The sequence below is a fragment of the Dromiciops gliroides genome, chromosome 4 (assembly GCF_019393635.1).
Source record: "Dromiciops gliroides isolate mDroGli1 chromosome 4, mDroGli1.pri, whole genome shotgun sequence".
Classification (NCBI taxonomy): Eukaryota; Metazoa; Chordata; class Mammalia; order Microbiotheria; family Microbiotheriidae; genus Dromiciops; species Dromiciops gliroides.
In genome coordinates, this window is record NC_057864.1 from 254,200,062 (window position 1) to 254,219,604 (window position 19,543).

Genomic DNA, 19,543 nt, shown 5'->3' on the forward strand with positions numbered 1-19,543 from the left:
CCACCTGCTAACAGGAACCCAGAGTAGTGTGTTTTTGAGTGGGAAGCACAAAAAAAGAAATATATGACCCCATACTCTAGAATGTGGAGATCTGTTTACAACACTACACATGTCAGTGGAAGGGAGGAAAGGAAACTCCTGGCCCCTTTCTCTTTACTTTCACTCTTCCCACTTTGAAGCTATAATAGTTTCATTCAAGGAGATCCGTGTCCATCAGTTCTTGGAGTCTTCAGAGCAGGAGGTGGGGGTGAACAATGTTAGTCCTCATATGAAAAGGGGTTGAATCTGCACTTGGAGACCTATAGTAAAAGAAAAAGTACTAAAAGAGCAACCCAGTATAAAATCCCTAAGTTGGGGAATCTGGGGAACAGGGTCCAGTTTGTATCTTTTGCTGCTACAAAGTGCAAGGAAAAGAAAAAGCCCTGGATGATATTTAAATTGAATTCTGAACTGGTTGATGTAGGTGGTATACACCAGACTCCAGATTACACCTTGAGAAGTTGTTTGAACAAAAGAGTTGTTTGGATAAAAGCATTTTATTCTAGAGTGTTCGCAGAGTTGGCAATGGTATTACAAGTCATTTTCAGGGAAGTAGAGAGATTCGAACTTTCTGATGTTTGAATAAACCAAGGTTTTGTATCCTGGTACACAGCGTTTTAGGAAAACCAGAGTTGTGTGTGGCCAGTACATTCTCAATGGAATTTCTTCATGCTCTAATGAGAAATGAAGGCTATAAGACTTTCCTTATATGGCATATTGAAGAGAGACATACCCCATTACCTAAGTACTGGGCAGACACTGGATAAGGAAACAAGACTCCCAAGGGGACAGTGTTATCTGTTTTAGCTAGTGAGAGGGGAAAGGTCAGGTTAGGCATGGGCTGGGCTGGGAGTCATAATCTTGACCCTTGTAATTGGAACCATGAGGAGAGGCAGTGTGGCACAGTAGATAGAGTGTTGCACTGGGAGTCAGAAAGACTTGGGTTCAAATCCCACCTTGAACATTAACAACTTTATCATCCTAGGCAAGTCATTTAGTCTCTCTAGCTTCAGAATAGAGAACTTGATGATCCCTAAGGTTCCTTCAAGCTCTAAATCTGATCCTAGGAGGACAGTGACAGGTGAGTAGTATATAGAATATGACTCCTCTTGGAACAATTGACTTATTTTGTATCTGCATCCTGGAAGAAGACTATACAGGAGTATAGAGAGTGTGCACCATGGCAACATTCAACAAGGTCAGAGGTGGCCAAGGGATCAGAGGAAGGGTGAAGTCACACTGTAGTTACACATCAGTGTGTCACATTGGGCTGCTCTCCCCTGCACTCAAGATACCTTCTTCCATAGGCTTGTTAGAGATTAAGGTTTTTGGAGCAAGTCTTAAGGAAATGGCCCAGCTGCCTTCCTGCATAGCATGGCACACTGAGTAAGCTGAAGAAAATAGAGGGAGAACTATTACATATATTGCCAGGGTTTTCAAAACACCATCACTAATATGGTGATAAAAAGGAGGAGCTTTGTTGACTTCTGCTATGCTGATTAGCAGGAGCCCTTCTATACAGTATGTGAGCCCACGCTAACATCCCTAGAAGGACATGAGATTGATTTCTGAATCGTATACCTAGGTCAAGAAAGGGTCATCAGTTCATTCTACAGACATGGTCACATGGCAGGGGCTAAAATTCAAAAGAGAGAGAGAACATTAACCAGAGCTATGTCTTAACATAGTAGTATAGGTCTGTAGAGTTAAGAGTCAAATGAGATTGTACTTTAATCTAGGATCTGTTCTAGAGAGTATTGATAAAACTATAGTAAATAATGATAACCTGGTCAGTAAAAATACGTCTAAACATGTATCCTCCAGTCAGGTTTTGGGACTGAGGCATAACAAGGGGAAAACAGATTATAAGTACTGTTCTGGGGCTTCCTTTCTTTGGACATGCAGTGTAGGGAAGGAAACAGGGATGCCAGTGTGATTCATGGGCTACATTTGGTGGCCTTGGCAATAGACTGTGGGTGGCATTGCTGTTAAGCAAGATGGAAAATAGACCCTTCCAGCAAGGTTGGAGGGCATTTTTCTGTTAATGGATCTTTACATAGGCACAGCCTCTCAGGTGAAAGTTGTAACATGGTGAATCAAAGAGTAAAACAATCAACACTTGTTGATGAATAGACCTAACATTTCATTAGTGCCTTAAAATAATTTAGCACTATTTCATTTGTTAACTGGAAGTCTGAGTGATATGAGACATACAGAGGTCTACCTGACATTTGCAAAGGGTATGTCAGGAGAATTTCACATGGTATAAGGTTATGTTCACAGTGTTTCTAATCTTCATAAGAGTGATGGGATTATCGGGTCACTTGAGCAAAGTTTCTGTGCAAATTATGGCCAAGCACGTTTTTATGTTTTGCAGCTCCATTGGATTGGAAGGCTACAGAGTAGTTGTTTTACATTAAGTGCCTTATATCTATCTTTAATGATCCAACCTGTGAAGTGTATGCCCCTATCACTATAATAAGTGGCAATCTAAATCTGGTAATGAGTTCCTTAAGGAGTTTCTTGGCAATACTAGTATGCGAACGAACACATTGGTAACTGAACGAAAGCAATCTGCAAGTGTACAAAGGCTCAGAATGATGGGGGACAGGCAGCCAGTATGGTTTTTCCTTATTGCAAAATTTGTGGGCCACATGAATCATTCAGAAGTTCTGTTGTGATCATTTCTACCCCCACCCCTCACCCCAATACTCTTAATTTAGATGATCTTCAGAGCAGGTCAGAAGAGGAGAGAATGTGGAATTAGCCCTCTAGTGCCCCCAAGTCACCTAGTGAGAAATACCAAAGAGAGTCTTTCTGCAGAAAACTGTCTTCCAGTGTGTCTGTCACTAATCACATTTTAATTTTTTGATCCCTGGCTAGTGATGACTGAAATGAGAACAGAGTTAGAAGCTTCAGGTGCAGAAAGGACCATGTGCTCCATAAGGGAACACTAGAATGTTTCTTCTAATGAAGTTTGGTTGGGGGCAGGGAGGGGGTCACATGAATTTTACATTGTACAACAGCAATAGATGAGGCACCTTTGCCGTTATTGAGATAGGCACTAGACAAATTGAGGAACACTCTTTATTTCCATATTTGACCAAAAGCATATTCGGAATCAGTGTCACAGTCTTTTTGTTCTTTTGATTTCTTTTCTTTTTTTAAAGTTACAACAGGCAAGAGGAAAGTACTGTTAAGGGCTAAAATTCTAGCTAGTCTGTCTAAAATATCCAATGAGTGGTCGCCAATAAATTATAAGCTTTAGCAAGAGTTAGACTTTTAAGTGTTTATTAAGGAGAATAAGAATTTGGTAAAGAGAGAGAGAAAGGCCTAGATTCCTATCTATTAAAGGGAGAGCACATTTCTAGCTTCGCTCTCCACCAGAGTCCAAAGGAAAGAGTCCCAGAAAGAGCCCCCGTCTCTTCCTTCTTCCTCCCACAAGCAGACGTCACTTCCTGATGCCAAAGAAAAGACTCCTGGTCTTGCCCTCAAAGACCTTCACTTCATGGGTGGAACTCTTCTACAGTAAGTCTCCAGCAGGTGGCGTCATTCTAATCGTTACAGTACAATAGGTTTAACACTTTGATAGAATAATCATAAGGGAGTAAAACTGTTTCTATACAAAGTGTTGGATGTAGCAGAGTATTCTATATCCAGTTGTCCTAGAGTATACCTCAAAGGTAGGAGCGGTCGGCCATAAGGAGGAAGAGGTAAGGATCCTACAGAGAACAAGCCTTCAAGTCAAGCCTGAGAATCAACAGTTGTGCAGTATCAAAAATACAGTTCTGTGATTTGCCAGCAGAAGGTGTAGTTAACAGAGAATCAAGATTAAGTCGAGGGCAGCTCGTTAGGGTCATATTGGCCTTTGATAGCAAAAAGTTTTTATATTTAGTCTAGAGTTGGAGATCTGCTGGCTTTGCTTTTTTAGAAGGAGTCCCAGGAATGAATGAGGGATGGTCACCAGTGTGAGGGCCAAAATTTGATATACGAAGCGTATTAGGGTGACTCGCCTTAATATTGGGGTCCCAGAAATATGAGGGGCTCTTTTAGGTTTAATCTCCCCTTTGAACTTTCCTTTTTATATATTCCTCCCAGGCCAATAAGAAAAGGAGCTGTAGTTCATAAAGGATCAGGTTTTATTACTTGGGAATTAATTAAACCACAAAGGTGAAACCAATTAAGGAAATAAGGAAGTAGAAATACAAATAGATAGTCTTAACTCTAAGATTAGTTCATGCAATCCCAGAGTATTCCCAATTAAACTAGTTCAAAGGAATTTAGGATTAAACTCACCAACCCCAGTCAGTTTACTGTTGCTTGTAAGAAATGCAGTCACCCAAACAGAGCAATACGCGTGCCTCCACCAGGTCCCTGAATACCACCAGACTGATTTCCAGGCCAAAAGAATGCGAACTCTTTGAACACGCCCTGCCTCCTGGAAGTTCTCTCCCTTCCGGTTGCTTTCCGGTTTTTTTTTTCCTCCTCCAAAAAGGGAGACCTGGTGTCCCATTTTTCCTCCCCCAAAAGGGGAGGTCCTTCTCAGTAGCATATGTAATTTCAGGGTGGGCCAGGTGTGGCCTCTCCCAAATGATTCAGCTAAAACTTTCAATATTAATCTTTACCACACATAATTTTTACCACACCAGTCAGCCACCTTCTTGGCAACAAGACAGTGGCTGCAACAGATCTGGGACATGGAGGCAAACCAGATGACACAGAGTCCTAATTGGAGCTATATAAGCAGTGGGCTGATGGTTTTTTCCATGAATTAGAATCAGGACCCAGGGCAATACTTTCCTCATGACAAAATAAGGGGAATGGAGGCTTGGGGCAAGGAGTAGTGGCAGAGCTGGTTTCAAGGTAATAAATGCTGCCTCACTTTCTTTGAACAATAGTAAAGACTTACAAGTGGTGTCATAAGTATTGTCCTGTAGGAATTTATCTAGGGTTCATTGCTTAAAACTCATTGTCTACAGTAGCCAGCTATATCCCCCAATCCTGGTATCTGTCTTTTGAGAGTCAAGTAGTAAATTTTAAAGATGGCTTGAACTTTGTCAGTGGAAAGCAGTTTTTCCTCAGCTAAAATATCGTGGCAAAAATAAATAGCATTGGTGGGGGGATATAAAGCTGTAGCTTACTTTTAGAGGTTTTATGTCTGCCAACCAAGTTGTTGAGAAGGACTAAGATGTTCTGTTTATGTGCTTCTAGGGTCCATATTGGTTAGAGGTGGACCATGGAGAGTAATAGAACAGGTTCTTTTTGTGATCTGGGAGAAAATGATTAGAATCACTATGGCCTGGAGAAGCCTTTACTAATTCCTCTTACTTATCAAAGAATTTTTGAGTAAAGGTTAGGTCATTGGGAGCCACACACAGGCTACAAACTGATATTGCAAGATTTCTCTAGGCATAATAAGACCTCATTAATGGGTTATCAAGTTAGGTAATAACAATTTCTACAATTCTTCCTGGAATTTTTTGGGTTTCCCCTTTTGGGAACTCTTGGGTCAAATTATAAAGATTCCTGGGTGCTAGCAGATATGAATAGTAATGACATTGCCCTTGGAAGGATTAAAATCTTTGCCTTGACGTGAGGACAGTTGGGTTTTTTTTGTTTCGTTTTGGTTTTGGTGAGGTAATTGGGGTTAAGTGACTTGCCCAGGGTCACACAGCTAGTAAGTGTTAAGTGTCTGAGGCTGGATTTGAACTCAGGTCCTCCTGACTCCAGAACCAGTGCTCTATCCACTGTGCCACCTAGCTGCCTCAATGTGAGAACAGTTTTAAGAGTGGAAAGGGAGATTTGGGGAATTGAACTTGGTTCAGGATGGAGAGGGAGAGGAGAAACATTCTGTTTCTAGCCCTGGGACAGAGGTGGGGTGGGGGGCAAAAGGGGAAAACCATGGGGTTAGAAATATAGGAATTGGGGAAATAACAGCTACAGCCAGCCAGTACTCCTTCTACTCAGTGGGATACTTAGGGCCAGGAGACACATGAGGGTAGGAGGGTTAATAGCAGTAGTGTAGAAGGGCTGAATTGTTTGCATGAAGTCAGGCAGAGTTGAGTGCATGTGGATTGAGTTACCCAATCTAGGATGTCTTCCAATTTATCTTTGGATTTATATTGCTCTGGAGGATTAGAGATGAAGGACTGTGAACAATTTGTGGGGATAATCAATATCCCTTTTACATGTTCTAATTGTGATACATTTCCCCTGTGAGTTTTTGTGGCTGGCTCTTGGCCACAGACTCAGTTTTGTGTTTAGAAGAAGCTTTAAAAAAAGTCATCTCGGGGGTGGCTAGGTGGCGCAGTGGATAAAGCACCGGCCTTGGATTCAGGAGTACCTGAGTTCAGGTCCGGCCTCAGACACTTGACTTACTAGCTGTGTGACCCTGGGCAAGTCACTTAACCCCCATTGCCCAGCAAAAAAACCAAAACAAAACAAAACAAAAAAAGTCATCTTATTGGGTTTAGTCTCTTGTATCCAAGGAATTGGAGAGCTTTCCATAAATGGGTCAGTTGATCAAGATCAAATGATCCTTCCTCAGGGAACTGCTTTGAAGTTTCATCCCTGGTGTAATAGTTCCACTTGTCCTGAACTTACATGTTTGAGGAGAATAATGATTATCCATATAACTCTCGATTTTCCTTGAGGAGAGCTGGAACTTATTTAGACTGACTCTGCCCTATCTCAATCACACAGGCAGACAAGAAAGGCTTAATCAAGGTATCAACTGTTACTACTTTCCCAGCTAGCAAGTTACCTCATAGAAGAGAGGTTTGGCCTGTGGGAAATGCCCACGAGTGTGACTCTCTGCCCATGGGGGGAAAACCTTATGCTGAAGTGGGATCTCTCTCTTTAAACCACCTCATGGAAGAGAGGCTCAGCCCAGGGGAAATGCCTGCTAAAGTGAGTCTGCCCACAGAAAGCCTTTGTTGAAATGAGTTTTGTTGCCAAAGTGACTAGTAGCTCATAAATCAGAGATACTCTGGGGGACATTCAATGAATATAACATATAAATCTATAACATTTCACTACCTGAGACTTCACCCACTGGCTGTGACAGTATTTGTAGTTTTACAGTCTGACTAGTTGACAAATGCTCTAACAGTTGTAACTTGGAGAAGTCCCCAAGCTCTTTGCTAAGCCCTTTAGGCAAACAGCCATAAACTACCAGATAATCACATTGATCTGCAGCACTTCCTACTTGAAATTCCTCTAGTTGTGACAGCTGTGCCAGCAGGCAGTATTTGTGGCTGGAGGCCCTCTTGCTGAAGTCCCAAGCCTTTGCTAGCGTGCACGTGCGCGCGCGCGCGCGCGCGCACACACACACACACACACACTCACTACAGCCCCCCCACCCCTTGGGAGTGCAAACAGTACAGAGAGCACAGACAAGCAATTCACATCTTCCCTTCCCCAACAGCTTTCTTTTCTTCCTAAACTTAGGTCTATCTAGTGTGTTATGTGGCATATAGGTGCTTAAAAAGTTTCTTCCTATTGAGTTCCACTCAAGAACAAGCTATCAAAATATCAAAGAACTGTAACAAAAGGGAAAGGAAAAAACTTTTCTTTGATCTATCAGAAAAAAAGAAAACCCAATCCCTTGAGTTCAGGCATGGACTCTTCAGGTTGTCCCCCTGCAAGGTTCCAACAGATTGTAAAAGGAACCCTTACCTTCATTCAGTGGTCATTTGTTGCTGAGAGGGATGAAATCCACAGATCTTCGCCATTGGATTCCCAACCAGCTCACAAAGAACTGTCATGGCAATAATGACCATAACTTGCACTCTTAAGGAAAGATCAGCAAAAGTTTTTGTTTTTGTTTTTTGTTTAGTTTATGTTTTTTTAGTGAGGCAATTGGCGTTAAGTGACTTGCCCAAGGTCACACAGCTAGTAAGTGTTAAGTGTCTGAGGCCGGATTTGAACTCAGGTACTCTGACTCCAGGGCCGGTGCTCTATCCACTGCGCCACCTAGCTGCCCCCAAAAGTTTTTATTCAAATGTACAGACACAAAATCATATGAATCTATGGGAGGATGCGCTAATAAATTCTTCCTGAACAAAGCTTGAAAGTGGCACTTTTATATTCTTAGAAAGACAGCTTGTGTCTATCTGCATTAGGATGGCAGGGTTTTTGTTTTTTGTTTTTGACAGAATTACTAAATTAGTAGAAAAGGGGAATGCTGTAGACATAGATTCTTGCCAAACTTTTGGTAAAAAAATCTCATACTATAATTGTGGAGAAGCTGAAGAGATATCGATTGGATAATAATACAGTCAGATGGATTCAGAACTGGCTTGATGGCCAGACTCCAAGTCAGCGTGGCAGGAAATCTCCAGTAGACTTGCCCAGGGATCTATGCTTGGCCCTGTGATCTTTTAACATTTTCATCAATGATTTGCATATGGGTGTAGATATTCTCATCAGATTTGTAGGTGACACAAAGCTGGGGATAGCTAACATAATGGATGACAGTCAGGATCCAGGGGGAATCTTGATAGGCTAAAACATTGGGTTAAATCATTTGAGATGAAATTCAGTAGGAATAAATTCATTGTCTTTCACTTGTTTAAAAAAAAATCAACTTCACAAATATAAGATAAGGGAGGAATAGTTAGCAATTGTTCTGAAAAAAATTTGGGGGCTTTTAGTGGATTGCAAGCTCAGTATATGGTATGAAAGCCAAAATAGCGAATGTGACCTTGGACTGCAATAACAGCAGCATATCTTTCAGGAAATAGGGAGGTGGTCATACCATATTCTTCCTTGGTTGGACCTCAGCTGGTGGATTGCATTCAGTTCTAGGCAACACAGTTTAAGAATGGCATTGATAAGTTGGAAGATGCTCAGAGGAAGGCAACCAGGGATGGTGAAGGGCCTTGAGCTGTTATCATGAGGATTAGTTGAAGGAACTGGGCATTTTTTTTGTTTTTTGTTTTTTTGGCAGGGCAATGGGGGTTAAGTGACTTGCCCAGGGTCACACAGCTAGTAAGTGTCAAGTGTCTGAGGCCGGATTTGAACTCAGGTATTCCTGAATCCAGGGCCGGTGCTTTATCCACTGCGCCATCTAGCTGCCCAGAACTGGCCATTTTTACCGTGGAAAAGAGAAAACCTGTGGAGGAGGGATCCATGATCCAGGCCGTCTTTAAGTATTTGAGGAGGCGTCCTGTGGCAGAGAGATTAGATTTGTTCTCAGAAAGCAGAACTAGGCACAAAATGTATGGAAATTACAAAGAAACTGTTTTAGGTTAGATGTCAGGAAAAGCATGCTAACACTTAAGATCTGTCCAAAGGGGAAGAAAGGCTTCTTGGGAGGTGATGAGTTCCCTCTTTTTGGAGGAGGCATTCAAGTGAAAGCTAAATAACCACTTGTTGGGTAGGTTATAGTGGAGATTCAAGTATAGTTTGGGCTAAATGGCTACTTAGGTTGCTTCCAATTCTCAAATTCTGTAAAATCCAGTCGATTGACCTTTTATTGTACCAGTCCCTATACTTTTTTCATTCAGCAACCTACCTTCATGGGACATAGGTTAGGATATTATGCCATATACCATCTCCCCCTTCCATACCTTGGCACAGACTTAGGAGACCCAAGATTCCTTCAGGTGTCAGTCCAACTGTCACCTCCTACATGAAACTTTTCTCAATCTCATCGGTTTTTAGTGTTTGCCCTTCTCCCACAGAGCTACTTTGTATTTATTTTGTCTATTTTGTATTCGCTTATATGTATGCTTATTGTTTCACTTTAGTAGAATGTGAACTCCTTGAGAATAAGGACTGTTTCAGTTTTGCCTTTATGCTAGGGATATAGTGTTTGGCACATAATAGATATTTAAAAAAACAATTATTGAATTGAATTAGCTGTACACATCCAACTTTGATTCTTATGTGGCTGTAACAGTAGGAAGTGTTGGAAAGATTATTTTGGAAATTCCACAAGAACAAAGGAATATAAACCTAATCCTATATCTGTTTCTTAAATTGAACTATTAGCCTCTCTCTGCTTCTTCCTGGGACCTCTGCCATTTCCCAAGACCCCTACCTTGTCTCTGCACTCTCCACCCCTAACTTGGGCAGGACATTAGGGAAACAGACTTGATGAGTTTTTCAGCACTTTGTGGCATAAACCAAGTTCACCTTCCCCCCATACCAACTAAGAGTATTTCCCAGCCACTTCTGTCCCTCTCCTTGCTAACCAAAGGATATTAATTTGTGTGTTGTGGATTCTTAGAGCAGTAATTCTTAACCTGGGAGTCCATGAACTTCAATTAAATAAACAAACAAATAAATAAGTATATATGTGTGTGCATATATGTATATATGTATGTATGTATGTATATATATATATATATATATAAAATTCTACCTCAGTATAGTTTCCTTTGCAAGCATGTGCATTTTATTTTGTGTTTTTAAAACATTCTGAGAAGAGATCCATAGACTTCTCTAGACTGCCACAGAGGTCCATGATGCAAAAATGTTAAGAACCCCTGTTCTAGAGTAACCCTTCAAGCCACTGCAAATCCTAATACAAAGTAAGTTTAGAGCAGACAAATAAAAATAGTTTGCATTTTTAAGTCCTCTACAGGTTTTCCAAGGACCATTATAAAGACATCCTAAGACTCTACTCCTCAATTTATATTATTAAATATTAAGTGAGCATTTTTTTTTTGTGTGTAAGGCAGAAATGCTAAGGGCTCTTTCTCTTTCAGGCCGGGAAAAAGAGCTAGAAGCCTTTCGGATGGCATTGCAGAAATGTGTGCAGCAAAAGGAAGGGCAAGCAGTTCTATATGAAGGTGCAAAGGGCTATGGGAAAAGTCAGCTGTTAGCAGAAATAGACTACCTGGCTCAGAAGGAGGGGCACAGGTGAAAACCTTCTCCCTCTCCCTCTCCCCTCCTTCCTCCCTCCTGGGCAATTTACTGAATGTTTTTCTGTAATATGGAATACTGTGGTAAACTGCTATGTCACTCAATAGGGTTTTGGCAATGGAACTGAAGAAAACAGATGCTGGCCAGAGCTTCTATGCCATGCAGACACTTATGGCTATCTTCTTTGAGATTGACCTGTGCCCACCCCTTGACCGGCAACGTCTCCTCCGTAGCCACCTCTGTGGGATAGTAGAAGAACCACTTCACTGCATTTTCAATGACCTGTTCTTTGTAAAGGTGATGGAGGCAGTGACTTTTCTTTCTAAATTGATTGGTTGTCTGATGTTGGTTCTTATTAACAGACAGAATTTAGGATAGAGTTCTCCTTTTTTGGACTTTATCTCCTAATCTAGTATTCTTAGGCCATGGTGATTTTTAAAACACTGTTCCTTTCATGATCTTGTCTCAACCCTGACCAGCACATGTAGCTCCTTTTAGCAACTGGACTCAGAAGTACAATTCTTTAGTCTACAAACCCATTTCTTTTCCTGCCCAGACTTTACCACTTTTACCAGCCTGTCTTGCCCTGCATTCATAGCTAATGTTTTATCATGGATACTGACTAATCATTCATCAGAGGGTTGGCCAATCAGCCAGGGGCACTGACTTATACTAAAGATATAGAGGTAGAACTCCATCTTGGCTTCATAGCATTACTCAGAAGCCTGTGCCAGGAAATGCCAATAGTAGTAGTTGTTGTTTTTTTTCCTTAGCACTAGAACTGCCCAAAGAGACATTGCCAAAATTTCTCTGCTGTACTGGACCCTGAGTTGTATGCTTAAGACAGAATCTTGAGTATGTAGTGGTCCATTCCATTAGGAATGATCTGACAAATTTAAAGCTTGCACATTAGTGGTGGAAAGAACATGGGATTTAGAATCAGAAGGCTTGCTTTCAATCCTAGCTTTGGTACGTAAGTGCTGTGTGACCTTGGCCAAGTCAGCTGAAGTTGTTTTGACTTTAGTTTCCTCCTGTTTAGACTGAAAGGGGCCATATTAGGTAATCACATGCCTTTTCTAATTCTAAAATCCTATGAACTCTATAAAGGAGTTCCATCTCTCCTGTCTGTTACCTATCATAACTGAACATTCCTCAGTGGATAGTTCCCTTTGAGTAGTCTCCGTGTTTGAATATTACTGATTGGATAGGTGCTTTAAATGGTAACTCTTGGATTATCTTTCTGGCCAGTTTCCCTTGTCCTTCATAGTTTCCCACATGGATGACCTAGACAGACAGAAGAAAGTTAAAACCTGTTTGATCCAGTTGCTTCAGGAGGTGGGTACTTTTGTTATATGCAAAGAATTCTGTCTACATTTATCTGCATTTCATCTTAATCATGACAAAAAATGCTTTAAGTTCCTCACAAATATTGTCACCTACTTTGTTTACTTTCTCTGCTGACACTACTGTCTCTAATATTAATTTTAAGTATCAATGGAAGCCCCATAGGAACTCAGAATATGCATGAAAAGTAAAACACTTCATTACTTCACCTACCCCAAGGGAATGGGAGGCAGAAAGACAGGGAACTTAAAGAGACAGCCACTTTGCTTACTTAGAGTGTTATTTGCTTCATTTTGAGAAACATTGTTCATTCCCATTACATTCCTGTTTTTTGTAAGCACACAAAATTTCCCTAATTGTGGCAATAAGTAGTAAGCTAAGCCATAAATTTTGGAATTAAATTAAACATAATAAAGAACCTTTGACATCAACTCCTAAGACCCCTGAAAGTGACCTACTGTATCTTTATCACAATCCCTATCTCCTCTCCCTTAACACAAAACCAATTGACCCTGTGTTCATGTCTGATACTGTATGCAACATTCACATCAGCAGCCACCTGACTTCCTACTGAGATGAGGGAAATGTGTTAAACATTATTTTTCTCACAAACCAGGATTCCAAATAAGGTTTTAAAAACTACTTAATCCAACGAACATTTAAACCCTTAGAATGTTCAAGGCACCCTGGTAGGGCCTTGTGACTGCAAAGACAAAAACAATATAGTCATTGTGTGAAGCCTACATTGTATGGGGAGGATACAACATAAACACAAATACATAAAGAAGGAGTTTCAAAAAAGAGGGAATCTGAATAACTGGGGCATCAGGAAAGCCTTCATGGAGAAGATGTCACCTGGGTTATGGTGAGAAGGAAGCTAACAATTTTATGAGACGCGGGTGAGCAGGGCATAGAATCATTCAGTTTTATTGTGGGTTTTTTGTTTGATTGCTAGTAAATAGCAGCACTGTTTTCTACTCATTTCGTTGCAAATGTTCAATATGAGTTAAATATCTTGGACTAGCTTGGGAACAGAATCATCATTTTAAGCATTGTGTCAATGGGGGAAAGTATTCCTAGTTCCAACAATCATTTCATCAAGCTTTTCAGAATGCTACTTGTTTGAAAGGTGAAAACCGTTGGTGATACAGGTGTAGGGCAGTAAGTCAGGAAATAACTAAAAAACAAAAGACAGCAGCAGAACTCTCTAAAAGTTGGAGATTGCCTTTCCCTAGGTTTTCCAATTTGAATTAGTTCTCTAGATAGTTTAATTTACTTTGGTTTTTAAATAACTTTGGTCTTAGTGCTAATAGAAAATTAATATTCAGATTGAATTCCACATAAGGTTTAGCAAATCAGAGCAGTTCTTTCCAGTTTTTTTTTTTCCTGTTCAAATTCCTGTGTATTACAGTATGAGTACAAAAACACACCTTGCAGAGACAGAAAAGTTGTTTTGGTGTTGCTTGTTATTTTGATTTATCTACACATTTGTGTCCCACTTCCATTATTGCAGAAAATTGAGAGATCTTAGGTAGTTCACAGGCCAAGTTTTCTATTTGCAAAAGAACTCCTTTTTTGCATACCCATTAGATGTGACAACCCAAGCAGCAGGTATATGTGAGACTCTGCTTTGGAATAAACTTAAATTTTTGGTAGATCAGAAAATGTTTTCAAAACATTTGCAATGTCTTAATAGATAACACATCTTTCTAGTTTTTTTCAGACATCTTAGACAAATTATTTACATTTGCCACTCAAAAGTAAAAAACTTATTTCATATTCATTTGTTTTCATTCCAAAAATTTCTTTAGCAAGTACCTATGGGAGCTATATGTAGAGGCAGCCAGGAGAAGTAGAAAGCTTACCTTAGAGTCACGAAGACCTGGTTTTAAGTCCTACTGTTGTCTTGTACTAGCTATGTAACCTTAGGCCCAGTTTTCTGACACAGTTCTCTTAGATTCTTATTTGCAGAGTAGTTGCTGATGTACTCACCAGAAGTTCCCTATACCAATTAAGTCATGGTTCTTGTAAAAAAATGTTAAGTGAAATATTAGCAGAACCTAGAATACATTTCTAAGAGCCCTGCCTTGTACTGAAATCACCTTAAGTCCCATTGGTGATGGATGGATGAATCTGTTGACTTTCCCAACTTTAAAAATAGTGGTTTTCAATTAAGTTAATTATATGAAATTCCTAATAGGCTTAGAAATTTAGAGCTTTTGTGTCTAATTTAGGAATATTTGTTCTTTCTTTGCTGTTGTTTTAAGGCAGTTAAGGAAGAATCACTGATTTTCCTCATTGATGAGGCCCAGTACATAGACACAGCCTCTTGGCAGTTTTTGGTGACGTTGCTCTCCAGTGTTCCTGTTGTCATGGTGATGGCCCTATCCTCCACCCCTGCCCTATGTAATTTGGCACAGAGGTTCATACAAAGCCCCCGAGCTGCCTACATGACTCTTCCAGTACTCGAAAATCCCACACTGCTGGAAATGGTGTGTCAGGATCTGGGGGTGGTGAGCATCCCCCGAGAGCTGCAGATGTGAGTGGTCAAAACCATAATCTAAGGGAGCAGGCCCAGGTCTCTCTTACACAGGGAATGGGAAGGGTACTGGTAATGGTAGTGGGTTTAATGACAAATTAGTACTTGATCCACAAGGAAACTATCATGGCCTGTCTAAAGAAAAGCTTCTGTCTATCTGTCTGTCTCTCTATCTTTCTATCTATCATCTATCTATCTATATCAACTTTTGATAGATGTGTGGGATTACTTTGTGAGTTGTCTGTAGCCAGGCCAGCTTCCCCTGACCCCAGGACCCCTTTTTAGGGACTCCTACTTCATTAATAATAAAAAGCAGACAAAATTAGGAAAATCAATCTGCTCATAACATTGCTTAACATTTATATAGTCCTTAGGCTTTAGAAAGTCATATAATGATTGCAAAGCTAAAAATACATTATTTCTTATAAATTATTACTATTCTATATCCCTTTGCAATTGCTTTTGTCAGTGCTGGTCATATAGATGTGACTCTAACAAAGGAAGATTAGGAACCAACTGTGAAGTAGCCTTAAGTCCCCTTCAAATGGTCTTCCTTAATCAGCCTCCTCACATATCTCTTTTTGCAGCTACTTTCTCCACAGGTGCTTTGGGGTACCCCTCTACTGTGAGGTCCTGTGCCAGAGCCTCCTTTCCTGGGAGGTGCTGATCTTTCATGTCCTACAGAAGGAGGAGGAGGAGGACAGCAAATGGGAGACACTTATCAGTAAGCTTAGTTACTCCTATAGGTTCTTGGCATGCCCAGTCTGCTAGAATCACTTTCTCAGGAGTAGACCATTTTACCACTCTTGCCCTATGAGGCATATGCTTTTTCCTACTGTTAATTAAGGTTTCTTTTATAGAATGATAGGCTGTTTCTTCCCTGGCCTTTTACCAATGCCCTCAATCAAAGTATTTTTAAATTAAGCTGATGGCAGCACCTAATACCAGTGACTTAGTTTGGCCACACAACAATGGGTACAATATATAAAAACATAAAATCAACAAAAATATTGGCAGTATGTAATTAAAGCAAAGAACTGACATAAAAGGTGACACACAGATTTTGCAGGGTCAGAGTTTATGTTGAGTAAATTTAGGAATATTTATTAGAACCATGATATAAAGGAATGGAGGAATATAGTAAGGTGGACAGAAGGTGGGAGGCTGTTCCATATATATATTTACATATATCTTATATACGCACACACAAAACAGCCTATAAATCTATATATGTATACACACATATACAATACATACATGTATATATGGATTATATACACATATGTGTATTGTGTGTGTGTGTGTGTGTGTGTGTGTATGGATGTGTGTGGATGAATGATAACCAAAGGCTGGGAGGCAAAAGAATAAGGAACTATCTGGAGGAGCTATAAAATGTCATTGTGTTTGGCAAAGATAATGTATTTGTTATTATTAGCAAGTAACAGACAGAGAAGGTGAAGCTAATTCATTTTAACTTAGATTCACTTTATCTTCATCCTTTTTATCTCTTTAACTCCTGTCTCTTGATTTGAAACCCAAATTACTGAGCAATGATATTTTCCATAGTCTGTCTTCTCTCTCCATAGCCAATGCCACCAAATCAACAATATATAAGGTTTCCCCCACCACTTCTGAAGAAGAGCTTTACATTTGTACAGTAAAAGAGGGTGTGAATCTGGATACACTCTTTCTTCCACCTTTGTTAAAAGGTGAGTCCTTGTAGACCCCAAATATGTTGATTTCAGAGGTCTTTGTCTATCACTTGCTTGTTGTGTGGCTGAAGGCAGTTCATTTGAAATCTTATATCTTTACTTTTTTATCTTCACTAAGCTGAGAGAGGAATCTCACTTATAAGAGAAATAATTAATGAAATTGGCTAAATGTATTCTTATTGATTATTTTTCTATAGAAATAGGAGTAATCCAGTTGGATGAGCTAAAGCCTGCACAACAAATGTTAATCAAGTGTGCAGCAGTCATTGGACATACATTTCCCACAGACCTTCTGCAATGCCTCCTGCCTGGATGGACCAAGAAGAAGACGCAACAGGTGTTAAGGTCTCTTATGGAGTTAGAGTTGCTTTGCTGGGTCAGCAAAAGCCAAGAGACTACACGTGGGTCAGCTCTGACTCCCTGTTCAATCCCGCTAATAACCCAAGCAGAAAAGCAGAAGGGGGAATTGGGTGAGCAAAGGCTACTGCTTGATTCTCAGCCTTGGAAACAGTTTCAAATGACTTGGGAGGTCAAAGCCTTAGGCTAGGTATTGGATGGAAATATTAAAGAAGGAGACACCAATCCATAAAGGTGTTTCAGAGGGAAGACAGAAAACAAAGGGAAAGAGGTATGAATGCAGGCAAGAAAACATTCATAGGCCCACCCCACGTTACCCCTTCATTATTGTTTACCTAATGACATATTTTTAAAAAACTGATTAAGCATATTAGGTAGGACGTCCTATAATCCAAACTAATATTTAATCAGATTTAAGTTGTTCCCGATGTGTCCCATTCCTGGACTGCCCTTGCTGCCCCTTTTTGCTGTTGAATTACTAGCCAGTTTTTAAAAAAACACAACTCAAATGTATCCTCTAGGAAGGGTTCAGTGACCCCTGTGAACAGCAGCCTTCCTTTAATGTCTAGTGACATTTTGTTGGTTAATCCAAAAAATTTAAGGATTATTTTATATTACATTATCTGCATATGTCACTTCCCCCTGCTAGAATGTAAAATATTGGGAGGCTTAAATTTTAATATGTATATGTATAATGAATTAGAAAAATCAAATAATATCACCTTACATGTGTATAGCCTTTTGTTTTAAAAGCATGTTCCTCATATGTGTGAGCAAGTAGTGCTGTGAAGAAACAGGTTTGTGGAAATAAGTGACCTACCCAAGGTCATACAACTCGTATGTATACCAGTCAGGTTTTTCACAACATAATCCTCCTTTTTTAGGAACTCTTTGGAGTATTCTCTTTGTCTACTTTTTCCTGTACTCTCCTTTTTGTTAGGAATGGGCAGCATCACTTTGAGATGAATGCAAAACTCTAGCCTCATTGACTCTCCTTCCAGAGTAGTGATGATGTCAGTGAGAAGTTGAAAACACCATTTTCTGTGGATGAAAAGAGGAACATGTTTTAATGAACAGAACACTGAATTGAGCAAAAGGCTGGAAACTTGGTGAGAATCACCTCCGTGAGCCTGGTTGGTATTTTGTGCTCTTCAAAACCACAAAGTCGTCATGGAGTTTTTATTTTAAAGTTTTTTTAAAAAGGCTTTTGGACAGTACATTGCTTTGCATTGACCTTGGTACTACTGATCTGCAGCTTTGATTCTTGTCAATTAAATTTTCATTAAGTGCACATAATAGACAAAACAGAGCTAGGTTTGGGTAGAGAAGCTGCAAAGGTAAAATTAGACAAGTTATCTGTCCTCATGGGTTTTACATTCTAGCAAAAGGAAGAAACATACAGATAATAAAATACAAGGTAAAGTTTTTCATAGAGGAGTATAAAACAAAGTGCTAGAGGAAGGAAGGCTGTTGTTAACTAGATCATTGAATGTTTCAAGGAGGTTACATTTGATTTGCTCTTTAACAAAGTGGGTAGGAATTCAAACCTAGTGATTTGGAGTCAGAAAATGGGGGTTTAAATCCAGGCTCTGCTGTTTACTACCTCTTTGTCCTTGAGCAATGCAATTCATCAACTGTAAGAGGAAATGGCTGGATCCAGTAATCTATAATGTTCTTTCTCCTTCCAGCTCTAAAGCCTAAGATCTTATATAAGCTGCCATATATTTAATGTAAAAGTTTCTACAGTGTGGAGAACAGATGCTTTAAAGAGTTTTATTCTGATCCTTTCCTATTGCAGACACAAATCCAACTGTTGCTCTCAGAATGCAAGAGGAGCTGCTCTCTCCTCCATTAGCAATACTACAATTTAGAGTACCTCTACTTCGAGAAGCAGCGTGGGAGCTGTGGCCCAAGGAGAGACAAGCAAACTTGCACCTCGAATGTGCACGATTCCTCCAGGATTGGGCCTGCCGATGTGGGAGTTGCAGTGGAGGGGACTTTGTCCCCTTCCACCGTTTTGCCATCGGTCCTGTCCAAAGTTCCTTTGAAATGTCCTGGTTTCACAAAGCCCAGAATAACATGTCTCAGCTCAGAGAGAGGATTCTGACTAAGTTGCAGAAGCCCTCTGAACAAGGTAATTATGGGGTGATATAGAGGGCACATTACTGTAGTATCTCACTGACACCTGATGGTCATCATATTTGTGCTCCTCTTTTTCAAAAGACTATAATCAAATAACGAAGGAAGAGAAAAAGGATGGAAAGAACGTACAAGTGAGAGAAACCATTTTTTCTTTAGAGATAAACAACAGTTATGATAGAGGAGGAATTATGGAATGAATTGTGGGATGAATGCAGAGTTAAAATAAGAGGAAACCAGTGACCATGCTTGGAAACACTGCTTTCTGGCTTGATATCATAAAAATGTTTTATCATTTTTTTTTCTTGGCAGGCTCCATTCTTCTGTCCCTAATCTCCTGTCCTGACTTCTGCTATGGGTACTGACTGCTAAGCTACCTTTCCATTTCTATTTTAGATCAGACAGTTGCATATTCACAAGATGATGAAGAAATAATGAATACCTTCTCAGTAAAAAAATATTCAGTGAAAACTTCCCAGGGCCCAAGTCAAGGTATTTTCCTTATGTTCTCCATGTTAAAGAGACAGATCAACAGTCTAAA

The 19,543-nt window shown here is 40.0% G+C and overlaps 1 protein-coding gene across 1 annotated transcript in view; it reads left to right on the forward strand.

Annotated features, from left to right (window-relative positions):
- Nucleotides 1–19,543, forward strand: part of LOC122753107 (adenylate cyclase type 10-like) — a 44,930-nt gene that overhangs the window by 14,456 nt on the left and 10,931 nt on the right. Inside the window, 9 exon segments of the mRNA XM_044000222.1 lie at nucleotides 10,755–10,908; nucleotides 11,019–11,208; nucleotides 12,160–12,246; nucleotides 14,523–14,794; nucleotides 15,382–15,518; nucleotides 16,381–16,503; nucleotides 16,704–16,976; nucleotides 18,662–18,997; nucleotides 19,399–19,494. Coding sequence (XP_043856157.1) covers nucleotides 10,755–10,908; nucleotides 11,019–11,208; nucleotides 12,160–12,246; nucleotides 14,523–14,794; nucleotides 15,382–15,518; nucleotides 16,381–16,503; nucleotides 16,704–16,976; nucleotides 18,662–18,997; nucleotides 19,399–19,494 — 1,668 coding nt within the window.